Source organism: Equus przewalskii, chromosome 2 (assembly GCF_037783145.1).
Source record: "Equus przewalskii isolate Varuska chromosome 2, EquPr2, whole genome shotgun sequence".
Classification (NCBI taxonomy): Eukaryota; Metazoa; Chordata; class Mammalia; order Perissodactyla; family Equidae; genus Equus; species Equus przewalskii.
In genome coordinates this window covers 32,942,441-32,970,218 of record NC_091832.1, presented here as the reverse complement: position 1 = coordinate 32,970,218, position 27,778 = coordinate 32,942,441, and the positions used below count along the sequence as shown (strand labels likewise).

General features: G+C 56.8%; 1 protein-coding gene across 2 annotated transcripts in view; it reads right to left on the bottom strand.

Annotated features, from left to right (window-relative positions):
- ECE1 (endothelin converting enzyme 1) overlaps nucleotides 1-27,449 on the bottom strand; it is a 104,139-nt gene extending 76,690 nt beyond the window's left edge. The window contains exons 1-2 of one of the 2 annotated variants that reach the window (XM_070599853.1): nucleotides 27,294-27,401; nucleotides 25,867-26,144 (exon numbers count right to left, since the gene is read on the bottom strand). Coding sequence is in view for 1 of the 2 variants with exons in the window: in XM_070599864.1 (XP_070455965.1) it covers nucleotides 27,294-27,296 (3 nt within the window). In the remaining variant the exon portion in view is untranslated. Of the gene's footprint in view, nucleotides 1-25,866; nucleotides 26,145-27,293 lie in introns of both variants that reach the window. The other variant, XM_070599864.1, reaches the window with a different exon arrangement.
- Nucleotides 27,450-27,778: the final 329 nt, after the last annotated feature.

The following is a 27,778-nucleotide window of genomic DNA, read 5'->3' as shown; positions in this document are numbered from 1 at the left end:
CACAGCACTGAAAAGGAACTGGCTAGAACTCTAACACAACATGAGAAGAGAAAAGCAGGCTGTAAAAGTAAACACAGAGGGGCTAGCCCCGTGGCCGAGTGGTTAAGTTTGCGCGCTCCGCTGCAGGCGGCCCAGTGTTTTGTTGGTTCGAATCCTGGGTGCAGACATGGAACTGCTCATCAAACCACGCTGAGGCAGCGTCCCACATGCCACAACTAGAAGGACCCACAAGGAAGAATATACAACTATGTACTGGGGGGCTTTGGGGAGAAAAAGGAAAAAATAAAATCTTTAAAAAAAAAAAAGTAAACACAGAGCCTCCTACCAATTATTTCAAGTTTTAAAACACATGAGTAATACTATGTATCATTTGGGGAGGGAGAAACATCTAGGAAAAGTATTGGGGCAGTCATGTAAGAAAGTAGTTTCTTCTGGGGCCAGCCCGGTGGTGCAGTGGTTAAGTGCATACATTCTACTTTGGCGGCCTGGGGTTCACCGGTTTAGATCCCGGGTGCGGACATGGCATCGCTTGGTAAGCCATGCTGTGGTAGGCGTCCCACATATAAAGTAGAGGAAGATGGGCACCGATGTTAGCTCAGGGCCACTCTTCCTCAGCAAAAAGAGGAGGATTGGCAGCAGTCAGCTTGGGGCTAATCTTCCTCAAAAAAAAAAAAAGTAGTTTTTTCTAAAAGAGGGGGCAGTATGGAATGGGATCAGGGCAGACACATGTTGGATTCAACTGCATTTGGAATGTTTTATTTCATAAACTGGATGGTTGGTCTGCCAATGTTCACTTTTGCTGAACTCTATGCTTTTTACATGTCTGAACTATTTTGCAACACACCAACAAAACGCAGGGGCTGGGGAGCAGATACACTCGGATTAAAGCCAGAACTGTGCTTGGCTGCAGTGGGAGCTCAGTTTTCACCTCTGGGAAGTGGGGATCATAACACCCTCCGCTAGCTCCCACAACTCTTCTAGAATCAAACAAGGTCGTGTTTGTAAAGGGCAGGCGCACAGAAGTTGGGGGGTGGGGGAGCTGGCACACAGTAGGGGGGCCTGGCGCACAGCAGCTGCTATTTTTCTTGCTGCTGTGGGAGGAGTTTCCCAAAATGGAAAGAGAAGGGCCGGTCCACAGGCCTCAGATTAAGAGGGGAAAGGGTCCACTCGTCCCAAGGCCAGGCTGGCCTTCAGCGATTCTTAACTGGTGACGCATCTGGGGCCCTGGGGATTGGCGGGCAATCTTAGCCCTTTGACCAGGACCCATAAAGTCACAAGCCTGGCCTGGCTGGACTCCCTCCACCGCCCCCCACCCCTTCTCAGCCTCTCTGTTCCTGGCCTTCTTGGGACCCCTCCCTGCTGTGAGCTGGACAGGAAAGCTGGGCTCCACACTGCCCCCCCGCCCCTGCCCCATTCTCCTCGGCCTCTCGCAAGACCCTGCTCCTTATTCTCAAGGTGGAGTCTGCACCCCCTCGTACCCAAATAAATCCTCTGGCGTGACTTTCACGGGTCCCAGGCTCTGGCAGCTGCGGCCGAGAGTGCGGAACCCAGGCGTCTGTCTCCTGGTTCAAATCCAGGCTCAGGGTGTGACCTCACTCTTCGCCACCTTCAATGGGGCCACGGCGCCTCCCTCCCAAAGCAGTGGTGAGGAACAGCTGCAGACACGCCCTGCACCAGCGAGGTGCCTCTCAGAGGCATCCGACGGCACACGCAGGTGCCCAGGCACGGGCTGCTGCTACATTGAACGATTCCTCCCAACTTTGGCTCAGCCAGGCAGCACTTCTGCTGGGCCCGCAGATGAACCAAGGGTTGGGGGGGAACGTGTGCGGAAAGAGCAGGACGAGACTGGGGGCAGACAGTGGCAGGAAGTGGGGAGCAGGGAGGGCCCTGCGTGGCTCTCAGCCACCCAGGCCAGTGAAACCACCCTGCTGACACAAGCACAGGAATTTATCGGAGTTCCGAGAGCCCAAGGGCACTTCTGGGGCACAGCTCCGCGAGGGCAGCGGAAGGGAGCAGGGGTGGCTGCGAAATCGGATTTCAGATCATGACGCATCTGGGGAACATACTGACTTCATCCCTGCCCTTTCCTACCTCTGCCCACCCCACCCCACCAACAAAGGTCAGCCAGACTAGGGGTGTCCTCCCTGGAGACCCGGGCCCCAGTTCTGCCCGGGCCACTCACTGGGAGTCTTTAGGGCAGACATTTCCCCTCTCTGGTTTTTTGTTTCTCCATCTGTGAAATGGGTGGGACGATACCTAAGGTCTTGTCAATCCACCAGACCCACTCCACAGCCTGCACAACCAGAGCCAGCAAGGTTCCCTGCCCTGGGCGAGAGAGGGGCGGAACCCCGAGCTGGTCCCACCAGGCCTCCTCAGTGCGGCCAGTCCCACACACCAGGAGGGGCCGAAGAGCAGACCAGGGAGGGCATCTGCAGCGAGAGCTACAGCTACCAGGTGACACATCTCCGCGGGAGCGAACGGGAACTAGATCCAAACAGAGCTGCATGGAAGTGTGACCTCAGCAGAGCCGGAGGCAAAGAAACACAGTCCAAGCTACGCTTTCCAAACGCACCCTCTCAGCAAATCACATGTGAGGGGTTTGGATGGGGCTGCGTCTGTACAATTTCCAGGGCTCAGTTTCCTCTTCTGCTCAGTACAAATAATAAAATAGACCCAACCGGGCTGTTGCGCGGCTGCGATAAGATGCTGTGTATAAATGACGCGGCACATCCGAGGTGCTTAACAAATGCTGGCTCTGTGCCACCCCCCCATCTGTCTACCAGGACACCCCTGGCACCAGGAGGCCCTGGCTGCTGGCTCCCCAGCTTGCCTCAGCCCCCCACCAGGCCGACGAGCAGGCCGGATGTTTACACTGGCCTGTCAGGGGCCCCCGCCTGCCTGGGACGGGCTGAATAAACACACGCGGTCACACGGCTCCTGCCTCCAGCTTCCCACAGGCCGCTCGCCTCCCAGGCTGGTCTTCATTCCACAGGGGCCTCCACCCCACTCAGATCCTCTGTTTGCAGCTTCTCCCACCGACTGTGTGGTTTGCTGCGTCCAGCTAATTCCTGGCGAGACACCCTAACACAGTTCAGGACTATCCCCAGAACAGGGGCCGAGGGAAGAGGGCCCGGCTCCGGCGTCAATGCTGTGTGGGCCTGGACAGCGCTGGCTCTCGCAGGCTTGGTATGCTCATCTGTAAAATGGGGATGACAACTAGGCCCCTTTCATGGGGGACTGTGATGCTTAAACAGGGTAACGGGAGGAAGGCACTAAGCATAGGGCCTGGCTTCGTGGAAGGTGCTGGAGACATAAGCTCTTAAAAATTTTCTATCACTGTTGTATGGGTAATTGAGGAGTGTGGCAAAGAAGTCGGTGGGCCCTGAGAGCACATCCTAAAAATACTAAGAAATTCTCAGTCAGACCGGGCCGAGCACTTTCCATGCCTTATCTCATCGCCTCCGCACAGCAATCCTGGGAGACATGGTACATCATTATCCCCCATTTCACAGGTGAGGAACCAAGGCTCAGAGAGGTCAAGTCACTTACATGGGGTCACACAGCCCCTGGTGGAGGAAACATGCGCCTGATCAGAGCCTGTGCTTTTAACCTCCACACTCACTCAAGTCCCTGTAGAGGCCTCATCTGTGTCTTCCCTCCCACCCTTCCTTCGTTCTCAGGGGGCTTTGTGAGGTCCCAGCCTCCTCCAGGCCATGGGGGGACTGGGAGCCGCCAGCAGCCTGGGCTCAGCCGTGCAGCCACCTCTGCCCATCGCCCGGGTGGTGCCTCGATCGTCTGTGATGTTCTTCCCTTGTCCTGGGTCTGAGCCTGTGGGATCCTGCTGCCGCTGGGCCTCCTGGTTTGGGGAAGGCGCTATTGCTGATCATCGTCTTCCCCGTGCCAGGCAGCATGTGACACCTTCCCACGTCATCTCCAGGACCACCCTGTGCTGGAGGTGCTATTACCCCCACTTCATAGAGGAGTAAACCGAGGTTCCCGGAGGTGAAGTCACTCACCCGGGGTCCTGCAGCCAGTGAGTGGCAGAGCTGGGGACCAGAACCCAGGCCACTCTGACTCACCAGGCCGTTCCTGTGTCCCGGCGGAGATAAGATACGACACAAAAAACCTAACACAAACCAGAAATCGTGCAAGGCCAGATAACGGGCTGGGGCCAGATAACGGGCTGGGGCCACTTACAGAAGGGGCTTGGCCTTCCTGGGGAAGTCTTGGTGTGAACGACACAAGAAAAAGTCCCCACTGCAGGAGCACGTCCTGGGGGCACCCGCAGCCGTGCCCAGAGAGGGGTCTGCCGGGGACCTAGGCCTGGGCAGGCAGGGCTGACCACAGGAAATCCCCTTCCTGTGCAGCTGTGGCCGGTCAGTGCCACCACAGATAATCAACACTTAATGAGCGCCTACTGTATACTGGGCCAGGCACCAGGCCTGGCGCGCCACACACATCCTATTCTATTTTCCTGGCAACCCTGTCACGCAGGAAGAACTCTTTCCATTTTAGAGCAGGAGAAACTGAGGCTTACAGAGGGAAGGGTGCCTCCTCAAGACTGCACTGCTTGGAAGGGGCAATGTGTCTGACCCCCAAGTCCTAACGAAACAGACTGGTGTCCCTGGGCCCTCTCGCTGGTCTGGTCTGGCCTCCCCGTGCTCTCTCTCTGAGGCTCCCGGGACAGCTTCCCCAGGCTCAGTGATCCTGCCCCCACGTGGCTCACACGGGCAGCTGGGGCAACTTCTGAGATCAGCATTATATCCCCATTTCACAGATGAGGAAACGGAGGCTCAGAAAGAAGTCACAAGGCAGCTTCCCAGTGAGATGGACTGGGGACCAGGGTGGTGCGTAGATGAAACCGGGAGACCTCATACCCCTCCTCAGCCAAGTGCTGCTCCCCTCTCGAAGGGCTGGGGACAGGTTGGTGCCGCCCACCTCTGGCCTCCTAACAGATGCCTCCTTTCCAGGACTGCGGGCACCCTTCTGTGCGAATCTGGTGGTCCTTTGCCCAGCAGAAGCCAAGGGATCCTGGCTGCATGGTTGCCATGGAAACCCAGAGGATGCTCTGAGGGCAGAAGATCAGTCAGCATTTCTCACCTGGCCAGTGCAAGGGGTAGGCCAAGGGCACAGATGGCGCTGTGCCAGGGCCCCCTCTCCCATACACCCACCCCAAGGCCCTAGGCCTGGTAACAAAAATGACAGTGCCAACTGTTGGCACAGAAGACAAGGAGGTGGTGCCATTTTGGCCCTGGGAGTGAGAAGCCGGCCTAAACGCCTAGCCAGGCGAGGACAAAAATACCTAGAGACGGAGAGGAAAGTCAGAGGAAAAAGGACAAGGGGGTTCCAAGTTCACAAGCATTTCCTGAGCCTACAAGACGTGCCTGGCATCAAGCGAGCACCTTCTTCACACTAGTTTTGTCACCTGATTCTCTAAACCACCCCATCCCACAAAAGATAAGGATGATTCCTAAGATCGAGGAGAGAAACTGAGGTTAGGCGTGCGGGGTGATGGGCCTGGCACAAGGTCACAAGCTTAGGGGTGATGGAGGGAGAAAAAAGAGGTGAGGGAAAGAGGATGCAGGCAAACACAACAAAGGTGTCTGGGTAGAGGGGACAGTGGTGGACCCAAGGCTTCAAGGCTCCTGGGGCTTTGAGCTATGGAGGCGGAAATCTTCCCTCATGTGCGGGCCAGTGGCTCCTCTTGCCAGCTGCCAGCCAATGGGCTTATCTCTGTCCTTCTAAGCATCATGTGGAATGAAAAGAGCACTGCTCTCTGAGTCCTGAGTTCAAATCCCATGCCTGATGCTACTTGCTGTGTGACCTTGAGCAAATCATCTGCCTTCTCTGGGCCTTCTCTTTAAAACAGAAGCATGAGTTCAAATCCTGGCTCTACTATTAACTAGCTTTGTTAACCTGGCCAAATCACTTAACCTCTCTGACCCTCAATTTCCTCATCTGTAAAATGGGTCTATTAAGGGTACCTGTATCCGATAAGATTAAATAAAAGTACGTAGGTTAAGCATTTAGCCCCTACCAGGCCCTCAATAACATAAGCTGGTATTAACATTACCATACTTTCCATTGTATTACCAGTGGATCTCAATCTGGGGCAGCTCTGCCCTCTAAGGAGTTTCTGTATATATGTGGGAGCATTTTTGGTTATCAAATGACGGGGGAGTACCAGCATCTAATCCCTTTGGCCGTCAGTGTGAACTTCTGGAATGCGCGGGACAGTCCTGCAAAACAATCAAAATTGCCTCTCTCAAAATGCCTACAGCAGCCACACTGATAAACACTGGCTGTCAACTTCACAGGACCCCCCCCCCCCAGTGTCCTCGATCCCCAAGTCCAATGGGAGGCAGTGCAGGCAGCGGGTCCCCGGGTCAGGTCGACCTGCTTTCAATCCATCTGTGCCACCAACAAGCTATGAGAACCTGGGAATATCACATCACCTCCCTGGGCCTCAGTTTCCTCATGTGTGAAAAGGGGACACTGATTTGTGCCTTGCACGACCGCCTGTGGCTTAAACAGGGTAACGATTACAGCAGGGCACTTGGACTGCTGGCCCTTGCTACCACAGAGCAGGACAAATGGTGCCCCAAGGGCACGTGGACAGGCGGCGGTGCTGGCAGGTTCCCGAGTTATCAGAACAGCCCTTCCACACCAGGAGCCAGTTACGGCTTCGCCCCCATAGCCCGCCGGCCCCTGCAGGACTCAGGGAGGGCAGGCCATCAGGACCCCAGCGTCTCAACCACCAGAACACGAGGTGGGTCTGGGTTGAGAGGCACAGTCGGGCACGGCCCTCCCTCCAGGGCAGAGGCTGGTGGTGGCCAGCAGGGACAGCCCTGGGCTCCTGAGAGGGAAGAGGGGAAGGACCATGAGCAAAGAGGACGGTTGAGCTGTGAACAATGGCTGGTGAATGACTCTCTTCACAGCCTGCAGCTGGGGGCGGTGACAGAGAGAGGGAGGACACCAGGCACCGATCAGGCAGCCACTTTGCTCACGCACCCTCACGGGGTCAAGTGCTCCACACCTATTTCATTTATCCACACAACCATCCTGCAAGGTGGGTGGTTCTGTCCCCACCTTACAGACGAGACTGAAGCTCAGGCAGATGAAATGACTTGTCCACAGTCACAGCCTGGACATGATCATGATTCTTCCTCTTGCCCCATCTTCTCCCTCTGCTTCCTTCCCCACCTCTCTTTCTCTACACACACACACACACACACACACACACTTTTAAACCCCATTCAGTGGCCTCCTATTGCTCCAACAATAAAGATAAAACTGCAAGCACGTCGGGCTCTGGCCACGCCACGCTGTTCAGCCTCATTTCACTACGTGCCCCTACTTTCCCTACCCCAGGCTGCAGTGACTCTGCTTTTCTTTTAGTCCTTCATGTTCCCTTAAACCACAGGGCCTTTGCACACACTGTTCCCTATGCCTATAATGCTCTTCCTTTCGCACCTAGTTAACATCACCTCTCCTTCAGATCACAGCTGGAATGTCATGTCTACAAAGAAGCCCCCTCTAACCTCCCTGACTAGGTCAAGTTCCCCTATTACAGCCACATGTAGCGCCAGGACCCTTGTCTTCGTGGCACTGGTCACTGCTCTAATTTTATGCTTGCCTGAGATTATTTGACAAAGAGCTTTCTTGCCCCCAGCTCTCCCCAGACTGATGAATGGGTACTTATCGCACACGTACTATGCACCAGGCACTGACCAAGGTCCCGCAGGGACAGTGGAAAACAAGGCAGATAAGGTCTCCACACCCAAGGAATTCACATTCTAACAGCAGGAAACAGGGGGCACAGCATATGCAAAGGGGTGGAGGCGGGAGAAAAGAGTGAGTGGCTCTGGGGGAACTAAAGTTCTGTTGGGCTGAAGCGTGGAGGACAAGGTGACAAAAAGGCCAGAAATGAGGCTGGAGAAACAGGCAAAGACTAGATCTTGAAACACCCTAGAATTCACACGGAGTCTGATTTGCCCCCAGGGTCATGGGGAGCCATGGAAGGGCTCCGAGCAAGACGGTGACAGGACCAGCCATGTGTTTCAGAAAGATGGCTGAGGCTGTGGGGAGTAGGGAGGGCTGGAGGGGCGAGGCTGAGGCAGGGAGGAGGGAGGGCTGGAGGGGCGAGGCTGAGGCAGGGAGGAGGGAGGGCTGGAGGAGCGACACTGAGGCTACGGGGAGGAGGGAAGGCTGGAGGAGCGACGCTGAGGCTGCGGGGAGGAGGGAAGGCTGGAGGAGCGACACCGAGGCTGCGGGGAGGAGGGAAGGCTGGAGGAGCGACACCGAGGCTGCGGGGAGGAGGGAAGGCTGGAGGAGCGACGCCGAGGCTGCGGGGAGGAGGGAAGGCTGGAGGAGCGACGCTGAAGCTGCAGGGAGGAGGGAAGGCTGGAGGAGCGACACCGAGGCTGCGGGGAGGAGGGAAGGCTGGAGGGGTGAGGCTGAGGCAGGGAGGAGGGAAGGCTGGAGGGGTGAGGCTGGAGGCAGGGAGGAGGGAAGGCTGGAGGGGTGAGGCTGAGGCTATGGGGAGCAGGGAAGGCTGGAGGGGCGAGGCTGAGGCAGGGAGGAGGGAAGGCTGGAGGGGCGAGGCTGAGGCAGGGAGGAGGGAAGGCTGGAGGGGCGAGGCTGAGGCAGGGAGGAGGGAAGGCTGGAGGGGCGAGGCTGAGGCAGGGAGGAGGGAAGGCTGGAGGGGTGAGGCTGAGGCTATGGGGAGCAGGGAAGGCTGGAGGGGTGAGGCTGAGGCAGGGAGGGCAAGAAGGAGACTTTGCCTTAATCCAGCAGAGAGTGGCTGACAGAGGCCAGTGCGGGTGAGGGGCGGAAAGAAGTGGAAGAGGAGGCAGAGTATTGACGGAACCTGGTCAAGGAGGTGTCCGGTGCCACCTTGAATACCACTTGGCACCTGCGCACAGCGGTGCTGCTACCCAGAGGGAAGCAGGCAGGCGGCGCCCGGGTGTGGGAGGGAGCAGGCGGGTGCAAAGGTGGCCGTCACCAGGGAAGGGCAGCATCGATCGGGGAGAGCACAGGTGCAGTCCAGGGCAGAGGAAAAGGCGACGGCCCCGGGGACCACTGCAACGTGCAGCTGACAGAGACAAAGGCATCACACAGGCCGCAGGACAAAGCCAAATTGAAGGATGTTCCAGGAAACGCCTGCCCGGGACTCCTCAAAATTCCCAAGGTCACGAAAAACAAGGGAAGTCTGAGACACTGTCACAGCCCAGAGGAGGCTGCGGAGACGGGACGACTACATGTAACGTGGCACCCTGGATGGGATTCTGGAACAGAAAAAGGGCAGCAGTGTAAAAACTGGTGAAATCTGAACAGAGAGTGGAGTTTAATTAACCAGCAGGTACCGATGGTGGCTCCTTAGTTTTGACAAATGTACCACGGTCACGTAAGGTCACTTACGAGGGGAAACTGGGCGAGGGTGCACAAGAACTCTGTATCATCTTTGCAACTTTTCTGTAGACCTAAAATTATTCCAAAGGAAAATTCTTATAAAAAAAAAAGTTGCAGGATTCCCGGTCCCGGGATGGACCTTTTAAATCTTTAAAAATTCATGCCAATTTTGCATTCTACTCCAAAACAGAACGTTTTAAGTTTACTCTAACAGTGCCCCACTATACTCCCCAGGGCAATCGCATGCACTGGTCTGAAATGCCCCAAAATAAAAATTAAGGAAATTAAAGAAGTAAGTGAAATAGGGAGCCTGTTAGATGGTGGTGAGCGCCGAGGAGAAAAGTCAAGCAGCGAGGGGACAGAAAATGGGAGACGGACGACACCCGGTAGGGTGGCCAGGAAGGCCTCTCGGAGAAGGTGACATCTGAGTGGACTCAAGGGCCAGGAGGCTGCTTCTGCAGGTGCATCTCATCTATTTTTCACAACCGTGAGTGGTAATTGTTTGCTGTTTTACAAATGAGAAAAGTGAGTCTCAAAGAGGTAAAATGATTTACTTCAGGTCACCCAGAAAATAACAGGGCAACATGGGAGAGCCGGAGACTGCAGCCTGGCCCATCCATCCCTCTCCAGCGAGGGTGACTGGGGGCACACTGCCCGCCCCCCCCAGGCCCTGGCGGACGGCACTCCCTGGCGGAATCCAGCACACGTCTCTCCCTTGTCGAAGCCCGATTTCTAAACCCTCAGAAGGGTCACTACTGGTCAATAGGAGTTTGCCACCCCCCCATACACCTTCTTAACTTGATCAGTTTAGGAGAGGAAGAAGGTAGAACGGACAAGCAGGGCCCCCCTGGGGCACTGGGTGGCCAGTGGAAGGGGGAGGGATCAGTGCTGCTCAAGGGGAAGGACCTTCTGGGCGCTCAGCCCAGCGCAGTTCCATCCAGGGTGACCCTGATCGCCATCAGAGCTGCAGTTTATTGATTTCACTGGGTCAATAACAGTCTCTCTGGAACCCCCTCCCTCGGTGGCCCGGGTGCCCTTCACAGCTGAGAAACAAGTTTGGGGCTCGCCCCATCCCAACTCCTTTCCCCCTTCTTCCCACGTGGAGAAACATTTCAGGCTTGAAGAAATGACTCATTTTCCCTAGAGAGGGTCAGGCCGCTGAGTCTGGCGGGAGGAGCCCACAGGCCCCTAACACGCCTCCCGCGCTGGCTGAGATGGCTCTGGGCCCCAGGACGGCAGGGGCCGAAGGAGGCAGAGGTGGCAGAGACAAGTGGCCAGTGAGTGTGTGTGCCTCTCCTTCCCCAACCTCGAGGGTGTCACTGGGCGTCACCCAGCACTGCTCAAATGGAACCTGATGGAGAAGAAAAATTCCTCTGGACTTTCCTGAATGAGCTTGATGGGTGAGTCACGGCCACCTGGGGGACAGCAAGGAAACTCACAGATCACCAAAGAAGGGAAAGACAGTTCCTATTAAGCAATCTCTTCGATGGAGGGATCAGAGATCACCAGAGAAACGCACTCACACTTTGTTCAAGGTTTTGTTCTTTGAAGAAACACATTACACGACAGATGGGGGTCGGAACTGGTGGTAAAGTGCGAGTTCATAATTAAATTCTCTGTCTCCGTTAGCTGACCTTCAACACATAGATATGTGTCACTAACGACAACACGAACCACAAACTGGCCCCAGGACTATCAGCGTGGCACAGGAAGCCTTGCTCTCCATCCTGACCCCCTCCCTATTTCAGCCCTGCAAGGCTGCCCTCCCTCCCCATCCCTCACTGAGCATGTGCTGCCCTCGGGGACTCCCCTCCGGGGAGAGAACTAACAGTCCCGATTACAGGGCGCCAGTGCCCTGAGGACAGGACAGTGCCAGCTTGCTTCCAGCTGCCTGACCCGTCCCCACAGGGGACCCCCTGCTCCTCTCCAGAGAGACTCTCAGCCGGGATTCCAGGGCCACCTTCTCCTCCTTTGCTGGCCTCCTCTCTCCTCGCGGCTGCTGGCTTTTCTGAGCCACAAGCACACCCACCCTCAACCCTGAAGTCACATCCTCCACTGGATCCTGCGGAAAAACAGACTCCGGAGTCAGCCAGCGTGCTGGCTCCAAGCTGTGTGGCCTCGGCTGTGCACCTCGCCTCGGCAAGCCTCGGCTTCCTCATCTGTTAAACGGGGACACACTAGGACCCGCCTCTTTAGAGCTGGCTCTAGTGAAATGAGTCAGTGCCCACGTTGCTTACCACGGGGCCTGGCTCGAAGTTAACGATTCCGAAACAGTGGTTCCGACCTCCTGCTCCAGGGAGCAGACAGGTGGGGGGGGGGGGGGACACAGAAGCGGTGCTCCCAAGAGCTACACCACTACAAGGGTAGTGGGCCTGTCCTCCCGACGGCAGCCAGAGACTCAAGGAGATGCCGGCTTCCCTGCAGAGCCACCGCTAGCTCGTTCACCAACTGACCTTATTTCCAGACCTCTGTTCATGTCCCACCAGGGCGACGATTTCCGTGACTGAGCCCCACACTGGGGGAAGGGAGCCGTCTCTGACTTGTCCAAAACTTGCCTCCTGACCCAACAGGACATCAGGGGCAGCGGGCTCATGGGTGGTGGGCAGTGTTCCTCCTGCCCCTTCTCAGCTCTCATCTTTCTGCCACTCAACGTTCTGAGCCAACACCAGCTGCTTCCCAGGCGCGGTTGTCAGCCCGCAGCCCCCATGCGGGGGAAGGGTAGCGAGGCTGCAGAGCGGGCCTCGGAGCAGGAGTTGGGGAGAGTGGCAGGAGCAAGAGGACACATCACTTGAGTGCCCACTATGTGTCAGGGTGAGAAGGGCCCAGTCCTGGGGTGGGGGGGTCATTCAGAACACGGGGAGACTGTGGTATGTTGGGGGGAGGGGATACCTGGTCTCTGTGAGAGCAGGGGACCCAGTCTCCAGAGAGAGACCAGGTCCAGGGGTGATTCCCAGGGAGAAGAAGGGTCCCAAGGAGAAAGCAGGCCCTGAATCCCAAAGGGGAAAACGGGGGCTCAGATACAGAGGGAATGAGGTTCCTGACAGGGAGCTGGGCCACCTTGGACCCCAGGAGGGGCTGGTTTAGAGCGGGGTGGGCAGCTGGGGAGAGGCCTGCAGAGCTGGAAATGCACTTAACTGGACACCTCAGAGGTCTTGTTTGCCAGACAGGGTTAACGTGGGGAAGAAAAGGAAATCTTAAATGGCGGCCAGGAGTTTCCCATTCCAGAGGTCTGGATGGGGGTGTCCCCCTACTTCTGGGGACACCCCACTGGCAGAGGCCCAAGCTGTCCCTTTCTCTCCAGGAGGGTGTCTCCTCGGATCCTCGAGGGGCCCCACCCCCACCCAGCGAGAGGCTGTTTGGGCTCAGTGGCTCCAGCCCCTGCCCTCCAGCTGCCCCTCAGCCCCACTTCTGTGCACTCCTTCAAAGCCTGGGGAGGGTCTGGGTGGGGGCAGAGGTCACAGGGAAAGAATCTGGAGGTCAGAGTGCCGTCCCTCCCCCGTTAGATGCTTCAAAGACAGAATCTGCGCCCAGAAAGCCCCCCACTGCCCTGAAGCCACCAGACTGGGGGGGGCGGGGTGGCGGGGGTGGCACAGGGAAGGGCCTGGAAGAGGGACTCTGCAAAGCGGCAGCCAGGAATCTCGGCTCCCAGTCCGGGTTTTGCCAGGAGGCCCCTGGACGGGAGGCTCCTGGCCAGCATCTGGGCGCTGCTGCTGACAAGCTGTGTGACCCTGACCCACGAGAGCCCACAGCTGGGCTCTGTTCTCACCTGTCAAAGCCACGGGCTGGACCCCCACCCCGTCCAATTACTCACTAAGCCCTGTCAACTCTACCCCAACGTCTGTGTGCTTCTCCCTCCCCACGACCCCGGCCTGGGCTAAGCCACCAGGCCGCCACCTCCAGTCCAGCCCCCTCCCCCAAGGCTATCTCCACGCAGAAGCCAGAATGAGTGTAAGGAAAGGTAAATGGGTCCCTGTCACCTCCCTGCTGGCATCCCTCTTCCAGGGCCGGGAAAGCCTCCACCTTGCTGGTTATAAATTTTTGCCTTTTCTTCCATTTTGGGCTTCAACAGGGTCTTTTGGTGTAGAAGAAAATAAAGCCTAAAGTTTACTGATTTGAAAACAAACACACACACACACCCCTGTGGCTTCCCACTCCTCTTGGGATGAAGCCCAAATCTTTCAGTGGGTCTACACGGCCCTGCAAGGCCCAGGCCCTGGCCACCCCTCATCCTCACCCTGGGTCACTCTCGCCCTTGCTTTCTACTCCAGCTACACTGAACAGGATATAGGTCATCCACCTCAGGGCCTTTGCACATGCTGCTCCCTTGGCCTAGAACCTTTTTCTCTCCATCTTTTTACCCGGTTAACAATTAACCCATCCTTCAGATCGCTTCTCAAATGCTTCTTCCTCAGAGGTGTCTGCCCTGTTCCCGTTCTCCCCCTGCCCTTTCCTGGGATGGGCTCCTCTGACATAAGCTCATGGAGCATCTGCTCATAATTAGAGATCTGTGTGAGTACCTAAGACCATGCCTATGTGCTCACCATTCTACACCCTGTGCCTAGCACGTAGTAGGTCCTCAACAAATGGTAGTTATCACCACCATTAATCTTCCCATATTTACCTTCCCACATTTACCTGGTTGGTGGAGCTGGGTTCTGTGCCTCCAAGAATCTGTGTGTGAGTGTGCAAACGAGGCAGTGTGGGGTTCTGGGAAGAACACAGGCCTTGACAGCTGAAGGATGTGGGTTCTAATCCCAGCTCTGCCACTATGAGCTGTTTGGCTTTGGGCAAGTCACCTAACCTCTCTGAGCCTCAGTTTCCTCATCTGATTAATCTGAAGACTAAATTAACGCTTTAGACATGTTGGTTACAAAGGTCCTCAACAAGACTGGTAAAAATCTCTTTCAAGACTCCTCACCTCTGTTTGCATCAATTTCCTCCACAAGCAATGTCCTGAGAGCTGACATGACAAAATACAATGCCCAGGACAGTGCTGGGCCCAGAGCGGCATGAACCGAATCAGGATTTCCAAAGTGAGGTCCGTGGCCCACCAGCAGCGGAAGCACGGAGTTGTTGGAAACGTCAGTCCCTGTCCCCGAGGGTGGAGGATCCAAACTTTCTGAATCAGGATGTATGCGATGAGGGCAGCGCAATCTGCATTTGTGACCTGCATCCCCGGTGACTGTCACGCACACCCGAGTTTGAGAAGCGCGGCAATCAATGCCGTCTTATTGTGGTTACACTAACCTGCACGCCCCGGTGCCCTGTGTACAAGCCCAGAGGTCACCTGGGAGGGGCGCGCACAGCTATCAGCAGAAAGGCACACTGCCTATCATAAACCGGTAGCCTCCGAAGGGCGTAAACACACAAGCACAGGCCTTGGGGTCAGACAAGCCAAGGGGCAAATTCCAGTCTCTTTACTTACTTGCTTAGCTGTGTGGCCTTAGACACATGGCTTAACCTCTCTGAGTGGGCTTCTGCAGGTTTCAAATGGTGAGAAACAACCTCTACCTGCCAGGGTTGTGGGATGCTCTGAGGAAGTGCCTTATGCAAAGCACATTTCAGGTGCTGGGACGGGAGGAAGTTGAAAAACAAAACAGGAAATGCTTCAGTGTCTCCCCCGGCCCCTCTGCTGCCACAGGGACCCTGGAGGTGGAATCTCTGTGTCCTTCTCAGGACACCACAAGGCCTGACCACATAGAGAGGGCACAGACCTTCCCTGCAAAGCTGGTCGCCCACCCACCATCCTTGTAGAAGGGGCAGGTAGCAGGATTTGTGAGGAGCAGAAGCAGGGGTTGGAGGAGAAATGGCTGGATAGTTGCCCAGGGTGTGCACTGAGTGGCCCGGGACCCGCAGAGTCACATCTCCCAAGGACAGGCCTTTGGGGGAAGTGGAGCCCAGCACACCATGGTAGGTAAGGACACAGAGTCTAGAACCAGACTGTCTGGGTTTAAATTCTGTCTGCCACTACTGGCTCCTTCCAGCTGGCAAACTCCTACGCATCCTTCAAGACCCAACTCAAATATCACCTCCCTGGGCCAAGTTAGTCATCCATTCCTTTGTGCCTTTGGAGGCTCCTGCCCACACACTCAAATCCTATTCAGCAATTTGCCTGTTGACTTGTCCATCTCTCCCACAGGCCTGGGAGCTCCTGGAGGGCAGAGACACTCCCAAACCTGACACAGGAGATGCACTCAGCAAACGGTGGTTCAGCCTGCTGAGTTCCCTTCCTCTCCCCACTCAACGCCTTCTATTCAAATCCCTGTTCCTCTCCCTAACACAGGCCTTTTATTTTCTAGGGTTTCATCTTCCAGATCTCTTTCTCCTAAAGGTCTGTGTTTGCTCCTCCCCAAGCTGATGCTGAGCAGAGGCCACACAGAAAGACGTAATTTTAATTCTTTCAGCTTTGCTGGCTGCGCAGGACTCCCATGGAAGGGGCAGTGCTCAGAGGCCACGAGGCAGCCTGTCACCAGGACTGTGGGGAAAGCTGGTGACAGAGGAAGCACCAGAGCGTAGCGGTGATGAACTCGGCGCTCTGGCCAAACCGCCTGGGGTTCAAATCCTGCTCTGCCACTTACTGACTGAAATGCTCTGTGACTCAGTTTCCCCTATAAAATGGGGATAATAAAAAACACCTGACAGGGTTGATGTGCGGAATACATGAATTTATAACATAAAACCTTTAGCACTGTGCCTGGCACACAGCAAACACTCAATAAACACCATTATTATTACATAACAGCTAAGCCTCGTAACTACGACTGGCAGGAAAGAACAAAAGGATTATTGAATGAAACCCCAATGTGGCCGGAAGTTAATGCTGTGTCATTTCCCCCCAGGAGTCATCAGGTGTCACCAACCCCAGAAGTCGTCTCTGAAGCAAGCTGCACAGCCCTGCGCAGGTCACTTTCCAGTTCTCCCCGAGCCACGTGGCCCAGGTTCCCCCGGGGGACCAAGAACTCAAATCACAGCCCTACGTCTGCCAGATGAACAAGTTCACAGCGTGACCCGAGTCCTTGACCGAGGCCTGGGCTTTGGTCTTTCATGGGAGGCCCATTTCACCGGTAAAGCAACTTGCCTCCGGGGCAAAGCCCTTCCAAGTCCGTCCTTTCCAGGTGCTGGGAAGACAGACACGGGCGGGCGGCAGCTCTGCTCCGGGAGACTCCACCTAGTAACACCAGTTAGCAGTTCCCAGGCACTCGCTGTATGCTGGGTGTGGGTCCTGGCCCTTCACAGGAATTGTATGGCCGGTTTAAACAACTCTATGAGTTTGATACTATTATTATTCCCATTTTTCTTTGGCAGAAACAGAATTAAGCAGTTTGCCTGAGGTTGTACAAGCAAATGGCAGAGCCGGGATTCAAACCCAGGGAAGCCTGGCCTCAGGGCTCAATACGGTCTCGACAACTTGTGTTAGTGCAGGGGGATGAGACAGAGCGGGAAATTTCGTCCAGGGTGACTTGTGCCCCGGGAGAAGGCAGTCTGGGGTCCGGAGGGAGGGGCTGGGGGAACGCATGATGGATGGGCGGGGGACGGTCAAGAAAGTTTCTGAGAACAGCTGTGGAAAGAGGACGAGGCCCAGCGGGTTTGGGACGGCAATGTCGTCATTGGTGACACCCACCTCTTCGAGTCAAGCACCCAATATGCACCACACGCTCTGAGTGTATCTTCTCTCATCTAATGTTGGCGACTAGCCCGGAAGGGCTGTTATCCCACTTGACAGATGGGAAACCCAAGGCTCAGAGAGGAAAACGTACCTGCTGAAAGGTCCTTTACAACAGGTGGTGGATCCAGGGTTCAAATTCAGGTTGATCCCACGGCCTCTGCTCTTAACCCAGAGGCCACCCTGCACACTCAGGAACCCGTGGGAGGGTGGCAGGGACCTGATGCAGAAGGTGGGGAGCCGCCCTGCCTCCCGTCCTGGGCCTGCATGTAGTGCCTGTCTGCCCCCATTCAGGCTGGAGGCAGAAGGGCTCGCGTGTGTGTGCACACGTGTGTGCATGCGTGCGCTAAGGGGCGGTGGTAATGAAGGGTCTGGTTAAAGGGTCTCCCTACTATGATGGGGAAGTAAAATAAAGCAGCAGCAGTGGGTTGGTCTGACGAGAAAGTCCTCTCCCCCGTCCCTAACTGCAGCCACCAGAACTAGGAGCAGCACGAGTAAAGGCCAGCACGCAGCTGTTCCCTCCAGTACTTCACGGGGCTGTGAAGGACAGAACCACCATAGTAATAACAGCAACGATAGCTCCCGTCTACTGGGGACCTCCCAGGCACCGTTCTACAAGCTTCACAGCTTTTCATGAATCATTTCAACCATTCTTCATACCACCACCACAAGAAAGGTGTCGCTGTCATCCCATGGACAGGACGAAGCCACAGGGGAGAACAGTGAGGCTCAGAGATGGTCACCAGCCCAAGGTCACCCAACTGAGACTAAGCAGCAGAACGCAGGTCTGTCTGGCCCCAAAAGGCACATCTTAACCAGAAAGAGCACTAGCAGCCCCGGAGATCAGGATCCGAGTCCCGCTTCTAATTTGCTGTGTGGTCTCAGGCAAGTCTCTTTCCCTTTCTGAGCCTTTGTCTCCCCTCAAGAAGGCTAGTCTAGATGTCATCTAAGTCCTGCTTCCACTCAGATCTTCTGTGACTCTGTAAACTCCCACGCCCTCTCCTCCCTCTGCCCACCCACCACACCCGGAAGCCCAGCAGGATGCCCAGGAACCACCCACTCAACACTCCGGGCCAAAGAAGTACCACCTTCTCAGGGCCACTTCCTGCCTGAGATCAGCCCGGGACAGCCAGGAACCGCAAAGCCACAGGATTCCCTTGCCGGGCCGTGGGAGCAGCTGCTCAGAGGGCACAGGGCTGGGCAACCCCTTGTGGCTATCACTTCCTCCACTCTCACTTCTCGGCAGGGTGTGCGGAAGTTGGGGAAGCAGGCTCTGGCCCTGTGTCCTTTTGGCCCCGTCTCTCTGGATGCTCAGGACTTGGGGTGGTGCGAACGTGGTCATTCTGGGAGAATCCCGAGCTCACTCTGGAAGGCTGAGTTCAAGCGGAAGTTTTAAGACAAGTCTGTCTGGCTCCAAAGGTAACTTCTGCCCACCGTGTTCTGCTGCCAGGAACGTCCTGTGGCATGTGGGATGCCCTCTCCCCCTCTCCCATCCTCTGAAGTAGCTGCTAAAAGCCCGGATCCTGGAGAAACATAAGCTCCCGGACCTCAGGGCAGGTGCATGTACTGAGGCCCCCATCACCTGTCACCCGACACTGGCTTCCCTGCCTCACTCCTGCCCCCTACAGTCCATCCTCCACATAGCAGCCAGGGCGTTTCTAAAACATCAACCAAACCAGCCATCCCCCTACTTGAGCCCTGCACTGGCTTCCCATCGCTTTTAGAACGAAACACCACCTTCCCCACCCTGCCTGACAAGACCCTGCACGCCTGCCCTTCTCTACCCCTTCCCCCTGCTCCCTCTGTGCAGCCACATTGGCCTTCTGGTCACCCAAAATGGGCCAAATCGCTTGGCCCCATCTCAGGTCCTTCACATCGGCTGCTCCTCTGCTCAGAACTCTCCCCTCCCACATCTTTGCCCAGCTTCCCCTTCCTCAGCCTTCAGGTCTCAGCTCAGACGTCACTTCCTTCCTTGCCCACCCATCTAGAGGAGCCCCTTTTCCACCTCGCAGCCACATCACTCTGCTTTATTTTCTTCCCTTCCTCTGCAGTGACCTTTCTAGTTGGTCAGTTTGCCTGGGTGGCCTCTGGCTCCCTCCCCCAGGCTGCGTCTCCTCAAGGGCAGGGATTTTGCTACCCCACCCACTTCTGTCTCCACAAAGAGGCAGGACCTCGTTTCATCATCACAATGCTGCAGATGAGGATGCTGGAGCTCAGGAAAGTGGAGTGACTTGCTCAGGGTCACAGAGCCAGGAGGTGGCAGGATTCAAACACAGGGCCACCGTCTCAGCAAAGCCTCCACGGGGCAGGGGTTAGGGATTGGCACGGCCAGGGGCTCACTCTGAGGGGCTCTCACCCAGGAAGGACTGGCTCACAGTGAGGCTCTTGAGGGTGCCAAGAATGAAGAGCTGACCCACTTCACCAAATGGTCCTTCCTCGGAGACACGAGAGAACTGGGGCTCACCAGTGGGGCAGGCACAACCTGGGAGGTGGAGGAGCAGAGCAAATGGGGGCAATGGCTCCCAGTGAGGGGAGACCACCAGAAACTGGGGAGGGTGGAAACCTTCAATCCACCTGATGTTTTGCAGAAGGGGAAACCGAGGATCAGGGAGGGGAAAGGACTTGCCTAAGGTCACATAGCCAATCAGTGGTAGAGCCTCATGGCATGGGCTCTCCAGGGCCAGGACCCTCTCCCTGCCCCGAGAAATGCCAGGTGAGACCTAAAGCCGAGGGTCCAGGCAGCGTGCCCCCAAGAGCTGTCAGACCCTGAGGGCAGGTGCAGGGCCCACAGAGTGGATCTGGAGCATTATGACCAAGAAAGGGCTCAAATTCCTTCCTTCTTTCAAAAAACATTCATCAAGAGCCTAGTCTAGGCTCAGGCCCATGGGCAAAGAGGTGAATAACACTCTGAAAACGGAGCACCGTCTTGGAGGACCGTGTGGCAGCTTCTGTGCAAGGTAAACACACATCGACCCTCTGACCCACATCCAGGGACCCGCCCAAGAGAAAGGGGCATTCAGGTCCACATACACGCGCAGGAAAGTCACAGTCGCCCAAACTGGAATCCACCCAGACGTCACCCACGGGCATCTACCCAGTGGGACAAAACGCAGCCTCAAAAGGGTTCAGAGCCTGGTGCAGGCAACAACACGGACAAACCAAACATTACTCACTGTTGACTGAGCTGAAGGAAACCAGACCCAGGAGCACAGGAATTCATGCAGATCAAGTTCAAAATCCAGGCAACACCAGAGTGACAGGGCGCAGGGCAGCGGCTGCCTGCAGGGGAGGCTGAGGGAAGGGGGCACACGGGACCTTCCTGGGAGGTGGAAATGTTCTCCATTTTGATCCAGGTGATGGTTACACAGGACTGTACATTTGTAAAGATCAAGCGGTACAAGATATATACATCTTAAGTAAATTATATTGCAACTTTTAAAAACACACAATCTTGCCCTCAAGAAGTGCACAGACTAGCAGCACCAAGACTGACACGTGGTCCAGGCTAAGAAAGAGGCTGATCGTGCCTGAGCCCCCTGTGTGTGCCAGCACTCAGCTGGGTCCTTCGGAAACAGCATCTGATAAAACTTTTCCAGTGACTGTACAAAACAGGCCCCCATACCTCCATGTTAGAGACGAGAAAAACAAAGCTCCAGAGAAGTGACATAATGCCCAAAATGACACAGCAAAAAGCGACGGAGCCGGGTTTGAACCTGGGCCCACTGGCTCCCAAGGCCCACTTCTGCTGCACGGGCGGCCCCCATCTCCCTGCCCCACCCCCACCCCGAGCTCGCCACTCCACGCCCCCTCCTCTCCCAGGCTGGAGGGAGCAGCTCCTGGGTCTCGTGGACTTGGAGTTTCTGTGAAATAACTGCTTAGGAAATACGTCCTTCCTACCCTTCCGCCTCCTCCGCCCCCCCTCACCCCTCTCACTGTCACACATCTCTGAGGTCATTTCAGCCCTGCCTCCGCCCAGTCAGAAGGAACCCCAGGGGCTGGGCAGCTGGGCGTGCATGCACATGTGTGGTATTGACCAAGGGGCTTTCTTACCAGCCCAGCCTGTGGCTCCACAGTACCAGGAGGTCCTGAGATTAGAGTCCCCACCCTTGGCTCCAGTCCCCAATATTGACGCAACCCAGTGTCTGGATTCAGAGAATCACAAAATGTTTATCTGGAATAACAACCACCACCACCACCACCACCACCACTACCTTTTTTTCAGTCCTTATCCTGCGTCAAGAGCTATGTCAGGAGTTATCTCATTAGTCTCACCACTGACCCTCCAAAAGAGGTACCATGAGGATCTCATTTTATAGAAGAAGAAACCAAAGCTCAGAGGGGTTAAGTGACTTGTCCACAGTCTCACAGTGAGGAAGTGGTGGAGCTGGGATTCAAACCCAGGTCTGCCCAACCGCCAGTCCGTGCTCTGAACCAGAGACCGATGCCTGTAATCCACATGTCATCGCTGAAAAGGCCCCTGTCTGTTCCAGCCATGTCATTTTACAGATGGGAAAACAGAGGCCCAGGAAGGGAGAGCACCTTGCTCAGGGCCACACGAAAAGCCAGTGGCAGAGCCTGGGCTGGACCCTAGGTCTCCTGCCTCAGCCTTGCTCTCAGTGACCAGCCCGGAGCCTCAGAGCAGGCCACGTGTACCTGGACAGGCAGCGCGTGGGAGGCAGGCAGGAGGCTCTGCTCCAGGCAGAGGTAAATATTGACATTTCGGGTGTTTACACCGTAACCCTACTCCTCCCGGCTGCTGCCCCACAGCCGCCCTGCCGCCTTCCCCGCCAAGGAGGCAAAGGAGCCTGCGGGGAGGAGGATGGGGAGAGGAGGCTTCTGGGCCAGGGGCCGCTCCTCATGCTCACAGGGAGCCTGGGACATCTCCAGTCAGGGGGCCACTGGAGGCCTGCTCGGGCTGCTGGGGCAATGCCTGGAGCTGGGGGTCTGGGCTGGGAGTCACAGGCCTGGGTTTAATCCTACCTCTGTCCCTGACTGGCAGTGGGACCCAAGAACAGTTGGTAAATGGGAGGAAAAGGTTTCCCTAACTGTCAAGTGCCGTGCAAAGGTGAACGATAAATAACCAACATTTCAGCCTGGCCAACATCCAGCCCCAATCAGCTTCTAACGCCCCTGGCCACTGCCCAGTAGGCCCGTCCACGGCCCCAGGCGGCTTTCCCAGGAGGGCAGAGTTTCTGCGAACTTGAGTGGCAGGTTGGGACGGCAGCCAGGATCTTGAGGAGTCAGGAGGCCGCTGCCTAGTTCCGGGCCCTAATTCCCTAAGGGACCTTCGAGCCTCAGCTTTCACAGCTCTGTAATGGGGAGAGACCTACTTCCTGGGGTTGGCGTGAAGATCAGAGAGGTTACAATTTAAGTGCCAGGCACACAGCAGACACTCATTTTGTCTTCCCACCTGTAAAAGAGGGAAGTTGAATGAGATGGTGACGAATCTTCTTTTAACACAAGCTCTCTGCGGTTTTATGCAGATTAGCAGCCAGGCTCACCTCCCTGTCTCTGGCCCTGAAGTTAGATCCTCCCTCAGCTAATTTCCTGAACATTCTCTAGAAACTTGTTCCTCTGTTTACATTCTCCCCTGAGGACCCCCCACGAGCCCTGCGGGGCGGAGGGAGCCATTCCAGGGCTTATCAGGGAGGCCTGCAGATACGTCACCACCCTAGCCGTCAGGGTCCCAGGGAAAGGGCAGAACTCCCAGGCCCCAGACTCCCAGCGCCACTCCCTGACAGTGGGGTTCAGTCAGTGCTGGTTGTTCACTAAACTCTGCCCCAAGACTATAACTCTTTAAGAACAGGAGAGCATCTCCTCATTTTCATCTTTCCAAAGCTTGGCTCCTAGAGAGCATTCCATTCCACTAACTGTTACCATAGGAAGCTCAACTGCCACCTCTTCTGGGAAGCCTTGCCTGATACACACCCACGGCCAGGGTGACTAGAGCTGCATCCTCAGGTTGGCACTTTTCACTTTCTACCTTGTTTCAGAGTCATTTGGGTACTCGACCTTTTTCCTCTATTAGGTCAAAGTTCCTTGAGGCCGGGAGCCCTGATGGCTACCCTCATGTAAGGATGAGGGGAGGTCAATGTCCACAGGGAAAGGGGCTTTGTGGGACCTCCAGGGCCACAGCCTCCTCCTCTCTTCACTGCCCATGCTGAGCAGCATGATCGGGAGTGGGGTGGGGTGGAGGGGGCAGTGACTAGCGTCCAGACCACCAACATCATTTCAAGGGCCACTCCTGCATCCTAAGTGATCACCAGCCTCTAGCCTCACCCCTCCTACCCATCTGCCACAAACTAGCCCATGTGTTCATCTCAAGAGGCAAATCTGACTATGGCACTCCCTCACTCTGAACTCCTGAGTGGCTCCCCACTGCCCTTAGGATGGAGCCCTAAATCTTTAACATGATACTCCCCGTGTGCGCCTGCCCCTGGCCACCTCCCAGGCATCGTCTTCTGAGCCTCCAGATGAATTAATTCCGGCATGCGCACGCTGCTCCCTCTGCCAGGAAGGCTCTGCCAGGTCCACTCACTCTTTAGGCCACAGCTCTAATGCCATGTCCTCAGGGAGCTTTTTCTGACCCCCCGTGACGGGTTCCCCGACCTGCTCCACAGCACCCTGGATGTCTCCTTGGTAACAGTACTTGCACTTGTAATTTCCGGCTCCAGATCTGCCTGTCCGCCAGCCTGTGGAAGAGAGACCTATGGGTCCCATGCACACTGACCACAGCCCCAACGCCTGTGTTGTGCCAGCCAGACTTGTTTGGTGAAGGAATGAATGAATGAATGAAGCCCTTTGACGACAGCAAGGGCGCTGACCTAGTTTACTGAAAAGAAAAAACTGAGACACAAAAAGTCATAAACAGCTGCTGACGGTTCCTCCCTCCCTGGAGACATCAAAGCGTGGACTTTAGCCAAGCTGGCTACGTCGTGGCTAATGCCTGTGGAATCCACCCTGCAGCCTTTCACTTCTCAAACCCTGTTCCTCCCCTCACAGGGCCTGGTCTCTCCAACTGTTTGGGAAACAATGTATTTATTCCTTAACAAAAGTCAACAACATGCCTTGTTTACCAAAGATCGCAGCCAGGCAGGGAAACACAAAACACGAGTAACTGGTTACCAGCCCAGGCACTGGCCACACCGGGAAAGGTCCTAAGGTACCTGCCACGCTCTGGGAACCCCATACACATCGGCTCAGGAGGCATGTGACTGGCCTCGCATCTTCAAATAACAACAGAACAGTTGCCCTCGAGTTCTTCACAGTTTGGGAAGCGTTTTTACATTGTATCCTAGACTGCATCCTCATGACCTCCTGAGAAGCCAGCAAACATGTCCCACTTGGTAGGAAAGGAAGTGCAGAGAGGGGCACTAGCTGCCCCCAGGTCACACAGCAAGTTGGGAATGCACCCAGTATTCAACCCTAGGTGCTGGATCCCTGTCCGCAACTCAGCCACTTCCAGTAAAGAGGACTCCCAGCCCTCTGCAATGGCTTTAAGCTCAGTCCCTAGCTTGGAATGTGAAGGAACATTCTAGAGGCACATGACAGCAGACTGGGAACGCTGGATTGGGCATCCTTCCCCCCCAGCCTGTCTGGTAACCCTTCACACATCCAGGAGGTCTGCGCCCGCCCAAGCACTCACTCGCTATGGGACCTGGGCAAGCTCCTTCATCTCTGTGCCTGCGGCTGGATGACGAGGACAGCCGGGGACAGGAGATACAAAAAGCCTCCTGGGAACCCTCATGCCCAGCCTGCACTGGGGTCAGGGGTCCACCTGAAGCCTTTAAGAACAGCGCTGAATCCCCGCCAAGGAGTTAGAGACCTGGTGGGGAGCTGGGGACCATCAGGGAGAGGCCACGAGGGCAACAGGAAACAGCCCACACCGCTCTCCAAAGGCGCCCCGTTAGGAAGCCGGGGGCCGGGGGAAACTTGGCCACGTTGGAGGCGAGGAACGCTGGATTTGTTTAAAACCCACGGAGCAGGAGATCCAAAGAATAAACAGTTCAGCCGCCATGAGTCACCCCCACCTCAGGAATGAGCACAGGGGCTAGTGTTTAGGGGAAACCAAAATGACAGGGGCGGAGGAGGCCTGACGTCAGCCCCCACCCCACCCACACGTGCAGGGTCAACCACCCTCCGCGGAGCTCCAGCTCCTCAGCCAGCCTAAGCCTTCCACTCTCTGGCCCCAGCAACGTCCCCTGCCAACTCCCTCTCCTTCCTGGGCTCTCTCACGCCAGGTGCCAGGCCTTTCCAAGAGCATTTCCTGGGTTCTCACACCTCTGCTCACAGAGGTCTCCCTACCTGGGATGTCCTTTCCAATTCAGATGCCATGAGTGAAGCGTTCTCTCATCTGTCCAGCCAGGAGGGAGCCCCCCCACCCCCACCCCGCATAATATCTCTACTTCTCCCAAAGATATGCACCTAGCCCAGGGATCCGTGTGGACCTTTAGGAAGTGGGAGAAGCTCCCTTCACACGGTGTTTACGGTGTTTTTACGGTTTAAGGCAGTGTCTTCCCCCCTAGCACAGGGCTTGGCACATAGTCAGTATAAATAAACCCTGTTGAATGAGAAACAAATGAGCGATTCTGTATCACTGTCCTCTTCTTCTCCCCACAACATGATAAACTTTAATCCTTCATCCAGACTAGCAAATAGGTTAGATGCCAGGCAGAACTTCTCAACTTGAGCTTAAGGCTGTACAAGAAAAGAAACTAAGCTGTATGGAGCAAAGCACCCTGGCGGGGTTATCTCACTGAATCTCCACGCCATCTCTGCAAGATAAGACCTACCTTCGCATTTCACAGATGGGGAAACTGATATTCAGAGGTGATGACGTGAGTCGACCCAAGTCCCTGTGGAGAAGTGGAGGAGCAGGAAACTGAACCCAAATCTGTTTGATGCCGAAGCCTGGGGTCTTCCTGGCAGGCTGGGAGCCTTCTCAGGTTCTAAGGCTCTGAAATGTGTCACCAAGGCAAGGCAACCTCTCTTTGGTGGTTTTTAAGGAGGAGAAAGTTCTCTTTCCGAGTAACTCTGGTGAGGCAAGTGGTGGTGCAGAGGGAGGCAGATACTAGTGGAGCAAGAAAAGAGGAGAGGGATGTTCTAGGGGGACCCCAGCTCTGGGCAGAGCAAGAGTTGGTCCTGGGGAGTCACTGGGGGACTCTTCAGGTCTACAGGAGGCCCCATCCTGCCCCTACCTGAGTCCCCTCAGGCTTGGCAGAAGTGGAGGGGGCAAGGGGGCACATGTCCTCCTCAGGCCCTACGTGGTGACCGGTACCCACTTCACAGCACAGAACAGGACTAGGAGAAAGAATCGGAGGGACCTGCCCACGGCGAAAGAAACCAAAGAGAAGTAGGTGGCCTCCGTGCCCCTGATGGAGAGCAGAGCACCAGGTTCAGAGAGATGATTGAAAGGTCTTGGCTTTCCTTCCAGAAAGAACTCCTCTCCCTAAAACAGCCCCAACAAGCCCTGCCTGGACAAAATGGGTTTCTCCCCGCCGCCCCCCCCCCCCCCCCCCGGGGCTTCAGAAACTCCCTCCATGAAATCCCCCTCCCCTGCGCCCTTCTGCTGCTACTGCCTATCCCAGCCGGTGCTCGGCCTCACAGACTCCCTCCTCTGAGGACCCATCGCTGGGAGACGTTGGGTAGACCAGATCGCTGGGCACAGGGTCTCCAAGTGTCCCCTGGTCTCTGGGTTGCCCAGCCTTCGCCTTCCACCCACTTTGGCGACAGCGGGATGGGCAGTCCCAGAGTGCCCCGGTCTAGCCCTCTGAATGCGCGGGCGCGGCCACCCACGACGCCCCAAGCCGAGCTCAGCCCCGGACCGACCTCGGCGTCCCGGGACACTCAGGTCCAGCTGGATCTAGCCGCTTCGGATTTGTCCCCGACTCCCGTAGGGACCCAGCCCAGATGCCCAGGGTCTCCAAGCCCAGCCAGGTCCAGGGACTTCCGGACGCCCCAGACCCGAACCGAACCAAACCAACTGTCCCCGAACCGAACCGGCCACCCCGAGCCCTCCAAATCCGGCGCGGACCAGCTGCCCAGAACCAAGCTCCGCGCCCCCGCCGGAACCGAGCGCGGCGCCGCCCGGCGAGGCGAAGCCGGCCCGCGCGGCCCCCGACTGCACGCCTCCCGAGAGCCGCAGCCGGCGCCAGGCCCCCGGCCCGCCCCCGGCCCGGCGCCGCCGCGGGGAGCCGCCGCTGGCCCGGCCGGCACTCACCATCGCTCGCGCGCTGCACCCCGGCCCCGCTGCGGGCCCGCTCCGGCTCCGGCTCCGGTCCCGGCTGCAGCCGCGCTCCCCGACCGGCGCGGCTGGCTGGCCCGGCGGCGCGCTCGGCTCCCCGCGGGCGAGCGCGGCTCGGCCCCGTCCCGGGAGGCGGGCCCGCCGGGCGGCCAATGGCGGGGCGCGGGGCCGGGGCGCAGCCAATCCCAGCCCGGCTAGGCCTCCCCGTGCCCGCCCCTTAACCCTGTGCGCGCCGGGCCGCGGCGGGCTGCGGGCGGGCCCGGGGGCGGGCGGGGACTCGGGCTGCGGGTGCGGGGTCCGCGCCTCCCCGAGACCGGCTTCGGGGCCAGGCGGAGCCCGGGGAGCGGCTCAGCTGTGTCCGGCGCGCGGCCTCGGCGACCTTTGTCTCCTGCTGGCGCCTGCACGGGAGTGTGACCCAGGGCACTGCAGCTGCGCTCGAGTTTATGGGGGGCGGGGGGGGC